The sequence below is a fragment of the Oxyura jamaicensis genome, chromosome 2 (genome assembly GCF_011077185.1).
Source record: "Oxyura jamaicensis isolate SHBP4307 breed ruddy duck chromosome 2, BPBGC_Ojam_1.0, whole genome shotgun sequence".
Classification (NCBI taxonomy): domain Eukaryota; kingdom Metazoa; phylum Chordata; class Aves; order Anseriformes; family Anatidae; genus Oxyura; species Oxyura jamaicensis.
This window is the reverse complement of record NC_048894.1, coordinates 5,265,119-5,277,780: the sequence shown is the minus strand read 5'-3', so window position 1 is coordinate 5,277,780 and position 12,662 is coordinate 5,265,119. Positions and strand designations below refer to the sequence as shown.

Genomic DNA, 12,662 nt, shown 5'->3' with positions numbered 1-12,662 from the left:
GTTGAGTCACCATCCCTGGAGGTCTTCAAGACGTGTAGATGTAAAGCTTAGGGACATGGCTTAATGGCAGACTTGGCAGTGCTAGGTTAAAGGTTAGAGGTCTTAGAGGTCTTTTCCAACCTAAATAATTCTGTGAATTTCAGTAGTACCCACCCGGCACCAAGAGATCATCCTTCACTATGTATGAAGCTTGATACAGTAAGCTTTTTTATAGTCACAATAGCTGTTGCCACAAATTACTGTGTGGAATTATTGTATTAATAATACATTTAAACATTTAAATTAATAATGCATTTATTAATGATAATACCTTTAAGCTCCCAAGCACTTCCAAAGACGCTAAAGACAAAATCTTGCTTTTAATGTTTAAGTGTCTACACGGATCAGCAGTAGAAGGAACGAGAAAAGTGAAAGTTATAAAGTAATAAATGCTTCAAACCAAAAATACTTCCCCCCCCCTTTCATATTGAAAAGCTTCCTTTAAATATCCTTCCCTGTGTCACTAGTTCAATTCAAGAACAATTAAAATGCTCAGCCCACTTCACGCTACCCACCGCATTGGCAATGGAACCGTGGATAAAGCAAGCCATTATCCTCAAAATCTGCACCACCGCCCATTGGGAGGAAGGCAATCTGGAGATGAATTGTAATCTTTGAGTTGTCAGGCACAATGCAATACTCTTCTGTGTTCCTAGGGGTTAGGCTGTGGGGTGGGTGCACTGGGGGAAGTGTTTTTGGGAGGATTTTCAAGTGCTAGGCCAACCACTCCTTGCAACTTCAGGTACGTCACAGGATTTTCTACTGGGGGCTGATTTCAGCGTAACTGGTAGTACCGAGCTAGGCCCCCTGTGCTTCAGCTACCAGCCACAAGCACAGGCCATACCGATTTCAGTTCCATCCTGGAGAGGGCAGTAGGACAAAACCTCTCCTGACATTTCCAGAGGAAAGCATCTCGAGCAGTCAGTACCCTTAAAGAGAATATCCCAGCTCAAGTGCACTCGTATGCTGAGATGGGAGAAGGTCGCCTGACTTCGTGTTCCCAATTAGGCTCAACATCCCTGAATTAGAGCAGCTGCGCCCCAGGACGAGTACAGAAAAGAGACCTACAGACTTTCTTTAACCTTCAGTCTGCTTTCTCTGGTTTGGCTGCAAGCTCAAGGGGCAGGAAAACAACAGCTTACCGTGTACCATACTTCGAACAAGGCTGCATGCTTCCCAGGGATACTTAGACATGCTAGAGTTAGAAAACAACGCAGGGATATCAGAGTTTGAGGACTCACCCTGAGCTGTGAAATTGCTGCTCTGCCTTCCTCACTTTCTTCGTCTAGTTCGTCATCACTCCACTCCCAGCCACCATCTTCAGTCTTATGAAGACGTCCACTGGAACCTGGGACTCTCCTTACCTGCTCAGCACAAAGACAGAGAACTGACATGTCAAGAAGACAGCTTCTACAATTATTATTTTTTTAAAGTAGAAATGCACAAGAGAATCTTCAGCCAGGGCATTCAAGTACTTTATGAAAATATCTAGGTCTATCTAGAAAATGCTATAACTCTCATAAAAAATGTGAAAGCAAGCATAAAAACTAATACAACTGTAATAGCAAGAGCCCAGGAGCTTTACAGTACCTTTTTGGATCTTTCAGTAATTGTCGGTGCCCTCTGCAACATCTTCTCTTGTAAAAACTCTTTATTCTGAAAAAAAAAACACCAAACCACCAAACATTTACATTGCTGAAAATACCCTTTGATTCCTTCAGTGCCTCTGAAAATGAAACTGCTTAAAGAATTTTTAGCAGGAAGTGTTTTATATGCTTCGCACTCTCCTCCCCTCAAAGAACTGAGCTCTAAAAAAAGTTAATCACTTTCTTCCTTTGGACTACAGTTTACGATGCTTCATCTTAAATACCTTTTAAGTTAGCAGTTGCACTTTTCTTGTGCACACTGATAAGAAGGTAACGATTGAGGAATTGTATAAAAGTGTCCGATTTACTGGGGAACGTGATCATACTCATTACATCACAGCATCTGATGCCCTGCTGAGACGATTTAGGTTCCTCCCTTTGCAGATATTACAGCATCTGGATCTAGCCACTTTGCTGTTTCCTATCCCTAAATTGATGCCTGTCCTACTGTCAGAGGTAAGCCTCAGATGTCAGGCCAGGACGTGGGAAGCCCCACGTGCAGGGGTAATGAGACGCAGGAACTGGGGCAGCAGGAGTTAGAGTGTGGCATAAAAAATGCACAGCACATGTGAAGTTTCGGGAGGAAGTAAACGCAGTCATCACATTAAATCATCCTAAGTTAAATATTGGGGAACTGCTGTGATGCCTTGCTGCATTAAATTTCCTCAAACAGCTGCATTTTAATGCGTAGCTCTCAACATCAAAACATCCTTCTATATAATATAAACTGGGTTTATATTTGGTTCAGTATAAGCGTGCAGAAGCTGGACTCCCCCATCCTCAAGTTACAGCTGTCAGTTTGGCAGCGGCCGCCGTCTGAAAGTCATTTAACGCTGAGAGCTAACTGGCATATATTTTCACTCTGGGTTTAAGTATTGCCTCATTTCCAATAATGTTAATTTTCTATCACCACATATGCTAGCATGTTACTCTGTAGCCATTTAATGAAAGCATGAAAGAGATTTTGTACATGGTGAAGCGTAACATGAACTAAAACATCAGCCAAACAGAGGAAGGTCAGCAATGCGTAAGCCATCTCCTTGTCACTTTGGACACCAAACGTGCATTCAGAGCACAGATGCAAACAATTCAGTTGCCTAAAACCCCATTAGGGATAACAAAAACCTAGTTAATGCTGTCAAGAGTGCAGCCATCAACTAAACTTGCCCTGAAGCAACCTCTTCCATTTCCTAAGCTGGCTCACCCCCTAGACTTCCTTGGTAGCACGTACTGGATTTGTGTTAACTTTAATAGGACACCCTGCTCCTTTAGGTATGCCTCGATGTGGCCACTTCCATCTAAGCACCTGAATTTGGGAGCTGAATACTACTTTCTTTAAGTGCTGACACCTCTGTGCTATCCCAGGTTCAGGTACCTTTTTGACACCTTACTGGCGTTCTGCTATAAACCCCATTATGCTGATGACAAATATGCCAAAGAAAATAAATAAGCAAACAGAAAATGTTTCCTCATTCCCCTGGAAATTAAATTCTGCCTTATTTTGGTTTGTGTCCCCCAACAAGACTGCACAGATGGCATAGGCACTGATCGGCAGGCACCAAGTAGACAAATGCTCGCTGGCTGTTTGCCTTATGGCTATAAACCAGAATTTCCTACTATTTTATGTCATAGGATTTTCACTTTCCGTAACAGAGGGCATAACGGTGTCAGGTAACCCTCCACACAGTGGGCCTTATTCACTGTTTTGCACAGAGACTGATTAGAGTTCACTAAAATATGAGCTACAGTTACTGCCACGGAGACCTTTACGGCTGGCCACGCAGCCAGAATGGCACCATTACAAGAGGAGAAAAAAGCCCAAACCCGCTGAAAGCCATTTAAATCCTCGAGAATTTCTAAATAATTTCTCCTCATGGTGGCATACACGAGGAGGTACAGAAGAGAGGTTTCATTCTGTCCCTTCACAATGACCCATTCAACTCAGCCAGCTATGCTGGCCCCGAGTGAAACTGCGTGCGTTCACGCCGTAAAGCTTTCACCATACCTATCGTACTGACAGCTCCCCTCTCCTGCCTCGGCACAGATCGGCTTAGGAAGTGTTTCCTTACCTTTGCTTTCGTGAAAAATTTGTGTCTTAAAAGTTCTGCTGCTGTCGGTCTGCGGGTAAAAACAGAGAGAAAAAAACATTATAAATGTTCCCTTTCAAGGCAAGAGTCTTCCAGGGTGCTGGCAGCTGTAACAGGACAGTTCCGAAGGGCAGCCACCAGCTTCTCCCGTACAACTGCCCTAGAAGTCAGTCAATGTATTCCAAGTAAATTTTACACCACCAGTCCTTTAAGTGTCAGTGTATTCTGCCCAAAGCACGTTATGATTTAGCTGGGCAGAAAGCATTCCCATTTGGATGCTGAACTTGAGCCTCAGAGCCTGGCCGACAGGACCACAGAAGGAATTTGCTGAGGACTGAGACAAAGGATCGCCACCTACAGCAGGAGGCAGTGCTCAGTGCAGGAGACTGAGCTATTTCAGACACACTTGATGATACACGTGCAATTAGTTCTATTAAATGCAAGCGGGACAAAGAACCTCTGTCTAACCTCAAGTCCAAATTATTTTTCCTTTTAAGTTACACTTTAGGACCAATACTGCGAAGTAAACGCCGGCCCTTGGTCAGTTTAGAAGTTTTCTAAAGACTCAGACCTCCATGAGGAAGTACCAGCTCGCAACACGTGCAGCTCCCACGCTGCACACTGCTGTAGGGGAGCAAAGGTAATTTAAAAGCCATTCGCTAACTTCTCTTTAACAACCTCTGCAGCTGCTTAAAGTTATCTGATGCTGCAAGTTGCTCTTTACGGGCGACCTCCTGCTCCCGTAGTAAAGATGATGACAGTAGCTGTTAGTGGTGCTGAGAAGAGAGATGGGGGATGCCACAATTCCAGGTGGTTACGGTGAATTTTGATCAGCGCACGTTCTAACCTGCAAGGGTAGGACGTGCTTTAAAAATGAGGAAGAAAAATATCAAGCTGAGGAAAAAACAAAACCAACCGCTATCGGTATTTATCGAGCACTCCACTGCCTTTCAGATGTAAGGCTTATTAGAAGAGAGAGACCCCATCTCTCGACGCGTAAGGAGCCTTTGTTCCAGGATCCATCACAGGAGGGAACTGCAAAACGTCTTCATTATTTGTAATTCAGGAAGGGACTTTTCCCTTTCCAGAATCAGTTTGCTTACTGAGGACAGACAAAAGAAAATTAAGTGGTATAAACGTAAAAATTGAGCTGTGGAAATGCTTGGTTTTTAATCTTTGCCTTTGAAGGAATGCTGTTCCTAATGCAGGACAAACACGCCTTTACCCAGCTTCGCTGAGGCTCTCCTGGGCGACGGGCTGTGGGTTTTAAACAGTGCCGTAGACAGCTGGACCTTCACACAGCTTCAGATGCTGCCACAACAAAAATAAAGCTGTCCTGGGAACCACAGCATACACACCACCCCCTCGGGGATATTTCTAAGGCCACGCAGTGTCAAGCTACTGTTAGAAGGAAGACTGGAAGTGTCGTCAGGTCCCTTAAGCAACCTGTATTGACGAAAACACGTTGGGTAAAACTTGCCAGTGTTTTTTTCCTGATTTGTTCCCCACCAAAACAAATATGACTTAGAACTAATCAAGTCAAAACGCTGCAGAAAGCCTTCTTTACACTGGCAAATTTTTAAAAGTTTATTTACGAAGCTTCGCAAATAAACACACGCTGCCCGACATGTAATTGCTGATTTACAAACCCCGAGCAGCTTTGACCAGAACCAAATCATGAACTGCAGTCACCTGTTGGGGGCAACGAGGGGGAGATTGGTCCCATGCAATAGGGGCCTGGGATGCCCTGGCCAGGCATGACGACAGGCATTTATCCTTAAAAATAAGGACGGCCAGAAGAATTTGCTGCTACGCAGCAGAATTGCTGTGTTCACTGTGTTCACCACAAGCTTGGAGAGGAGTTTTGACATTTTGTTTTTAAGTTCACTTTGGCGTTAGCAGTTCTCACCTTTTTTCAGGGTCTTTTTGTAGGCATGATGAAATCATCTTCCTAAAGGATTTCCCGTACTTCTTCAGCATCTCTTTATCTTGCACACCGGTTTCCAAAGACGGAGGATCGTTTTGTAGCGTCAACATTAAAACCTGGAAGAATCACGTCTATTGGCAATGAGCTTTTTCTTGGCTTTTGCTAGGTACAGAGCTTTGGAACACAGCATTTTAAACCAGCATTTTCAACGAGCATCTGAGTCAACAAGGCCTGTTTCACTGCAGCAGCTCTCTCAGGAAGCCTGAACTCAAAACAATTTTTTTTCTTAAGAGTTTCAGCTGTCTCCTCCTATACGCCAGACAGCACAAACTCACCTCTCTACCTTTCCCTCGATAAAACTAGAGTCTCTCCTTTTCCCTGTTTCCCACAGCCACTGAGGAAACAATTATTTTCAAACCTTTACACCTCGGAAAATTCTGACTGTCAGCTGAGAGTTTCAAAACTCATCCAACACAGAAAGTTGCCTCCACCTCCTTTCCTCGAGAAGCCAAGTTAATTTATACCCAACAGGCCAGGCTACTGCCTCCTATTCCATCTCCTAGCCCACAGAGCAGTCTGCAGGCCAAACCCAAGGTCAGGATGAGCTTTCAGGGGGGTTTGGCGTGATGAGAGGCACAAGCACAGCAGAACTTCTACCAGCCTTCCTCATTTCAGCTGAGTGGTCATGCGAGGTGTTTGATTCAAAGGCTGCTTAGACTTTCCTGCAGGTATCTTGCATTCAGAAATGAAATTAGTGTCAAAATGCTGTTAAATTTCTGTAAAAGCAGAAGGGCAAGATAAAACACTGAGTGCTCGCTTCCGTGTACCACCACGACGACAGGTGAAGACACGTCTCACACAAGTACCCATCAAGCCAAACCGATTATTTCCTTCGCATCACTCAGATACTCCAAAGGAAAGGAAGAAAATTACTCATTTCCATTTTCACTTGCCACCTACCTACCGATGAATATCTATTTTTAGAAAGGGAAGCTGCAAAAAGCACATATAAAAAAGCTTTCAACAGCTCTATTGCTTAGGGCAGCAGCAGCCCATCAATCCAGCTGAAATTACACAGTCTGCAAAGAATTCAGGTTTTTTTTTTCCCCCCTCTCCTTGGAGGGTCACTTAATGCACGGTCATTTTGCTGCACAACAAAATTAACCTGCAGCGAAAACCAATCACGTTGGATATAGAACACACAAAGGTCCTCTCGCAGGCTGAACGACTGGAACCCACACTTAATAACTGGAAATTAATAACCTACCGCATGACAACGTGATCCTAAATAGGTGATTTTGTATTCGAAGCTGCAGCCCATGCGCTGAAGTCAATACATAGATGTACAGCTTGCAGAAGCTACTGCAAAATGCTACTAATAATCAGTGAGCAGATGGAAGTATCAGTGAAAACAGCAACAGCTAAATCAGCACAACGTTTCCCTGAACCCCTCACTGTTCTGCCACAATTGCTGGCATGGTAAGAACTTAGGTGGTATTTCCAAACCACTCAGCCACTCAACAGGCTCTTGCACAGAGCTCATTCAGATCTTGCAATGAATACTGCTCCACGGGAGTTAAACCACTGGCATTTAGAGCAATACGTGGAGGCCCCTCCTCTAATGAGTTAGGAGCTACTGGACTCCCAAAACAGTATTGTAATTAAGAGGTGGGAGGGGATGCACCAAGTCCGAGAGAGGTGACACCTACCTTGCATAGGATTCCAGCATTAAAGGACTCAGAAAAGGAAAGCTTGCGACATGATACAGCTAAAATGGAGGTATTTTATCACCCAGAGGCCCTGTATCTCAGGTAACTAGTCTATCCGTAAGCTATGGGTTACTCAAAGGGCTCTCCATCCCCCTTCCGTTCAATGTTCCCAGTGTGCCCTCTGGGAGTAGAAGCAAAGCGGCCTTGAAGGGTGGGAAATGTAAAAGGGGCCCAATGTTTTGTGATCAAGACAGGGCCCCCATCAGATCACATGGAGGGGCTAAGGAAGATCTCAAAGCTCAGACAGAGGGCGGGATGCTCTAAACCTCAACTAATGTCTCAAGTTGTGCCAGGGGAGGTTCAGGTTGGAAATGAGGAGACATTTCTTCTCAGAAAGAGCAGTCAGGCATTGGGACGGGTTGCCCAGGGGGGTGGTGGCATCACCGTCCCTGGGGGTGTTCAAGGAGAGGTTGGACGTGGTGCTTAGGGACAGGGTTTAGTGGCGACATTGGTGGTAGGGGGATGGTTGGACCAGATGATCTTGGAGGGCTTTTCCTGCCTTAATGATTCTGTGATTCTACGATAATGAGGTCAACTCTGCTAACTTTAAGATACAAACTCTTAGAAAGAAGAACCTGTTAGAAGCAGTTCCTGTTTCAAGAATCAGGAAAGCAGGGAAACTTATGCAAACTAAGACAATCCAAAGTGCAAGATATTCAAAAAGATTTTTGAAATGCCAGCATTTAAGCAAGCAAGTTTCCTCCACCTCAACTTCAATAAAATATTATTATCACCAATTCCTTTCCATTTCCTCCTGACGCGGTGCTTTCCAGAAATGCCTGACCCTGTTGAGCGATTAACGGGACTGTGTTGGTGTCAATGCAAGAAATTCTTTTGGGAAAACTAGTAACAGGATTTCTGAGAGGTTTCAAGAAGGACTGTCCATGCAAAAGGAATAGTTTCCCATCCCAGTGTCAGGGGATGCCAGATAGTATTTTCTGAATCATTATTTACAGCGGTAACATCTGCTGCCTGCAGAGGCTCCAGGACTGAGCCACACAGCACTTTCCTCACGAATGGCGACCCTGGCAGGTCTCGGGATCTAAAGAAGCACTGTGCACAGTTTCAGACAACGCCGATTAAGTGGCATAGCTTGAAGAGCTGACTTCAAGGAAATCTAAGAACATCATGATCCAGAAACACAAGGAGAGAGGACAAATTCTTCAACAAAGCAGTCTGGCCAAATTCTTTGGAACACCCCCAGAACACACAGATCCTTTGTCTAGCACGAGTATTCGAAGACCTGCTCACCTTCATCGGTGGGTATTTATGGTAAGGAGCTGCCCCTGTAGCCAGTTCGATAGCAGTGATCCCAAAGCTCCAGATGTCTGCCTTGAAATCGTAACCTCTGACCTGAAAGATATTAGAGAATGTTAGCACCTGCGTCTCCTGTCGTACACCACGATCCCTTTCTTTGGGGTTTTAATTATCCTCTCACCATTTCCTTACTCTCCTCCCATTTCTCATCAGGAATTTGGAAACACCAACACCATAGTGCTAAACAGATGGAAAAAAAAAAAAAAAAAACACTTTCTCCCTCCTCTCCCACAGCGCCTAATGCTCGTAACACCTCTTTGAGGGCTTAAGAAGCCACGGTCTGATGGAAATTCCGTTCTTGCGCTGTGCAACTAGGGCTGCTCTGTCCCAGGCTTGAACATGAAGGGGCACTGGGTTAACCCAGGCTCCGACTTCTACACAAAAACACAAAGTCATTAAAAAGTATAACGAAACTCTCGTAGTTAATAGGCGGACTGTTATGCCCTCGGGACGTACGTCTCACTACACCTGTAGTCAACCGCTTAATCAATCTGACTACAAACACGCTCAACCCCAAAACTTCAGCGCTGGGAAGTACCCGGCAGCTCGGTAAAAAGCCCCTCGTTCCTGTCCGCAGCCTCGTGTCTCCCTCCGCTAATTAATAGTAACTTCTGCACTTGACATTAAACGCAGGCTCGTTCAGGAAAATTTATAGCATTTACTTCCCCTCACGGACAGGAAAAAATACTTCATATGCCAAAGTGGTTACTTCCTCATTATCATTAGGTAATATTTTGGCACTTGCTTTCTCCACTGCAGGGGAGAGACATCATGTACTAAGTCCAAGAAGAGCTACAAAAATCAAAGTGTTTTGGCTGCTTGGTATGGTTTGTATTTCTTCTTGTTAGACCACGGAAAAATGAATAATGAATCAGAGCAAGGCTAATAGGCTTATTGTATTCAGCTACACTAACAAGCTTTAGAAAGACGCCCATTGTGACGAAGCCAGGAATATTCCCCAGACTGCCTCTAAGATGATCGGGAACTCTGAGAAAAACAAACAAAAAAAATCCCCTCCTCTGTTATTTTCCATGGGATTTGATAACTGAATTAAAGTTTGTTATAGCAACAGCAGTTTGTATCTTGTACTCATTTCTTCAACTCTGCAGGCGTCGTTTTCATTATCCTTAAGAGCTTGAAAGACTTCCTGAAGCAGAGTTTATGGAAGCCATTGTTATGAATGGATTGCAAATAATTAAACTAAACAAGATCTATAGAGATCTTGTATTATTTATAAGAACACAGCAGATGAGGAAATATGCCCTAAGTTTTACAAAGTGACATTTCCTCACACCATTTTTAGGGTTTGAGAACGACTTTGGAACAAATCTATGGGATTCAAACCTGCCTATAGTAGTTCACCTTAACATCTGCCCGATACGTATTAGTCACCATCCTGAAGTTAGTTTATCATCTGTTTTATCTCATCACCTTTTTTTTTTTGGCCATAAATCCACCAAATGAACATTAGAAGACAATACCAGACCGTTGTGTATTAATGTGCTAAAGCTCCTTAATGACGTTGAAATAAAACAGATGGAATCGAGAAAATCTACAGCCCAAAGGCTAACCTGCAGCTACCCCTTTCTTTTTCCCTGGTTGGATACACCGGCTCAGAGTGACACCTGCTGGAAGGCAGCAGGATGGTATCAACGGGCACAAGGATCTCACAGCAGCAGCCAAAGTGCCTCCTTACCATCTAGTATTCACCCTCACAGAAATCACAAAGCTGCCTCCTTGGAAAACAACTGCCCCATCTAAAACATCCCTTTTCTCAGTTAAAAAAAAAAGCGTCTCTTCTTCCCCCTCCCCAAGTCCTTTGCTGATTGCAGCCACCCCCAAGCACAAGAGGCAGCGCTGACGCAAGAGAAAGAAAAGCAGGGGCAACTCCGATCCAGTTCTAGAAACACTGCATGTGCTGTTTTTATGTGCTTTTTTTCTCCCCCCTCTTAAAATCAATTCAACAAGAAAATCCAGAAGTATGTGATGGCAGAGGGGTTCAGCTCAAAGACAGCTCCTGACCTGGGGAACGTGCCTCTTACTCTGTGGTGTTAAGACTCGAGGAGACAGCAGGAGTGCTTTAACACGTTGGCCCTGCAAAGCTGCAATGGGGAGTCACTGAAAAGGCCAAGCAGTGAAAAAGCCTTTCATAAATAGTATATGTAAACCCCTCCAAAATTAATTAAATTCCTCTGGAAGTTTTAGGTAAAGAAAAAAAATGTACTAGAACTCTCCCGCTGTTTTAGCAACACGTCATTATAGATACACGGGGGTCTTCTTCAAATTCTCCTAACATCTTTTGTTGCAAGTAATAAGAAAAAAAAGCAACAAGCCAGGTCTATGTTAATAAAACAACGCTTTTTCCTTTTTTTTCCTTCCAGGAATCTTTGTAACAAACCTATTTTGGAAAAAACATTTAGATTGCTCTGTTTTCGCTTGGTGCACATGCCAAAACTGAAACCCTGAGCCCGGCTCTGTGTCAAACTTGTTGAGACGATGAGGAACACTTCTCAGAACGCTTATGGCACCGAACAGCAGTGCAATAAACGGCTGCTACAAAAAGCCTTGCTGGGACGTAGCTTGTTGATTTGGCTCAGCAATGGGCAGCAGCACTTTACATTCAGCAAGGTTTTCAGGTGGCCTTCACCAGTAGCCCTGCAGACAAAGCTTCCCCCCGTAGTTTAGTCTACAAGTTGGAGAGGACAAAAAGTGACACACCTCCGCCCAACAGGAAGCATGACATCTATTAGGCAGCCAAAAAAGCAGAAGAGGAAGGGGGAGAGGCGAGCATTCCTCAATATTTACAGTCTGGGCTCTCGTAAGCTGAGAGAAACTAAAAAGCTCAAAGTCGACTGTGCCGAACTTTGCCGCGATAACTCCCCGCTTGGTTACGTTGCCATTTGCTACCTCAACTTCTCGCATTTGCCAATGCAGAAGAGCACGTTACCTGACTGGCCATGTGCGTATTTACCACCTGTGGAACTATTTCTATTCCACCTCACGCTCAGGCATGAGGGAGGGGCAGGTTAATCGTCTTTATGCAACTGCTGAGCTGCCTCATACTTACCTGGGGTACAACCCTGGAGAGAAGCAACAGGGCGAGAAGCTACCCAACTCTGAATAGCGCACAGGACACGCCTAGCAGCAGTAGCCATACCTAAAGACCATTCTGTGGTTTTAAGGAAGCCCTAAAGGATGCAAAATTATCATTTGAGGCTGAACTAAATATGGTTGTTGTGGACAATGGGGAATTCCAGGTGCAGATCGGCTAAAATGATGCTAGGAAAAGTGTTTCACCTGTTCCATAACTTCTGGTGCCATCCAGCAAGGTGTGCCCACAAAGGTTTTCCTGACTTTATTTCTGGTAATGTCACCACCGGTGGCCAAAAACGCGCTAACGCCGAAGTCTGAAAAGCAAACAAATGAGGTTTTGTTAAGAACACATCCTGAGCCAGCTGAAGGGCTGTCCCCCCTCTCCCCTCATATTCCCAGCCACCTATCAAGCAGCAGGCCACGCATGAGGAGTTTCCTAATGAAGAATAATCAACAGTTAGCCAAGAGCGCTGGTAGATGAACACTCTGTAGCTGACCATCCAATTACTCGGGAGAGCAAAGCATTCAGGGCTGGCTGACGGAGAGGAAAATTCCACTTTCCATGACAGCCCACTGGACACATCACAGCCCGCCCTCGCTCCCCCGGCAGACCTGCTGGTGCACAAACCTGCCTCTGACAGTCCTGGCTTTATTTGCATTCGTGTACAGATTACTGAGCTTCATTAGCGCCTCGCTAATATTTACAGCAAGGAAGGGTTTTCTGAGCAAAAGAAGTCAATGCATAAACATCTCCCAGAGTCTGTAACATTTGGCTGTCACGACA

At 44.6% G+C, this 12,662-nt stretch overlaps 1 protein-coding gene across 1 annotated transcript in view; it reads right to left on the bottom strand.

Moving 5' to 3' along the window:
• The window catches only part of OXSR1 (oxidative stress responsive kinase 1), an 81,839-nt gene that overhangs the window by 12,965 nt on the left and 56,212 nt on the right, over positions 1 to 12,662 (bottom strand). Inside the window, exons 6-11 of the mRNA XM_035316363.1 lie at positions 12,083 to 12,192; positions 8,720 to 8,821; positions 5,682 to 5,815; positions 3,755 to 3,803; positions 1,630 to 1,695; positions 1,281 to 1,403 (exon numbers count right to left, since the gene is read on the bottom strand). Of these exons, the coding sequence (XP_035172254.1) occupies positions 1,281 to 1,403; positions 1,630 to 1,695; positions 3,755 to 3,803; positions 5,682 to 5,815; positions 8,720 to 8,821; positions 12,083 to 12,192 (584 nt within the window). The remainder of the gene's footprint in view (positions 1 to 1,280; positions 1,404 to 1,629; positions 1,696 to 3,754; positions 3,804 to 5,681; positions 5,816 to 8,719; positions 8,822 to 12,082; positions 12,193 to 12,662) is intronic.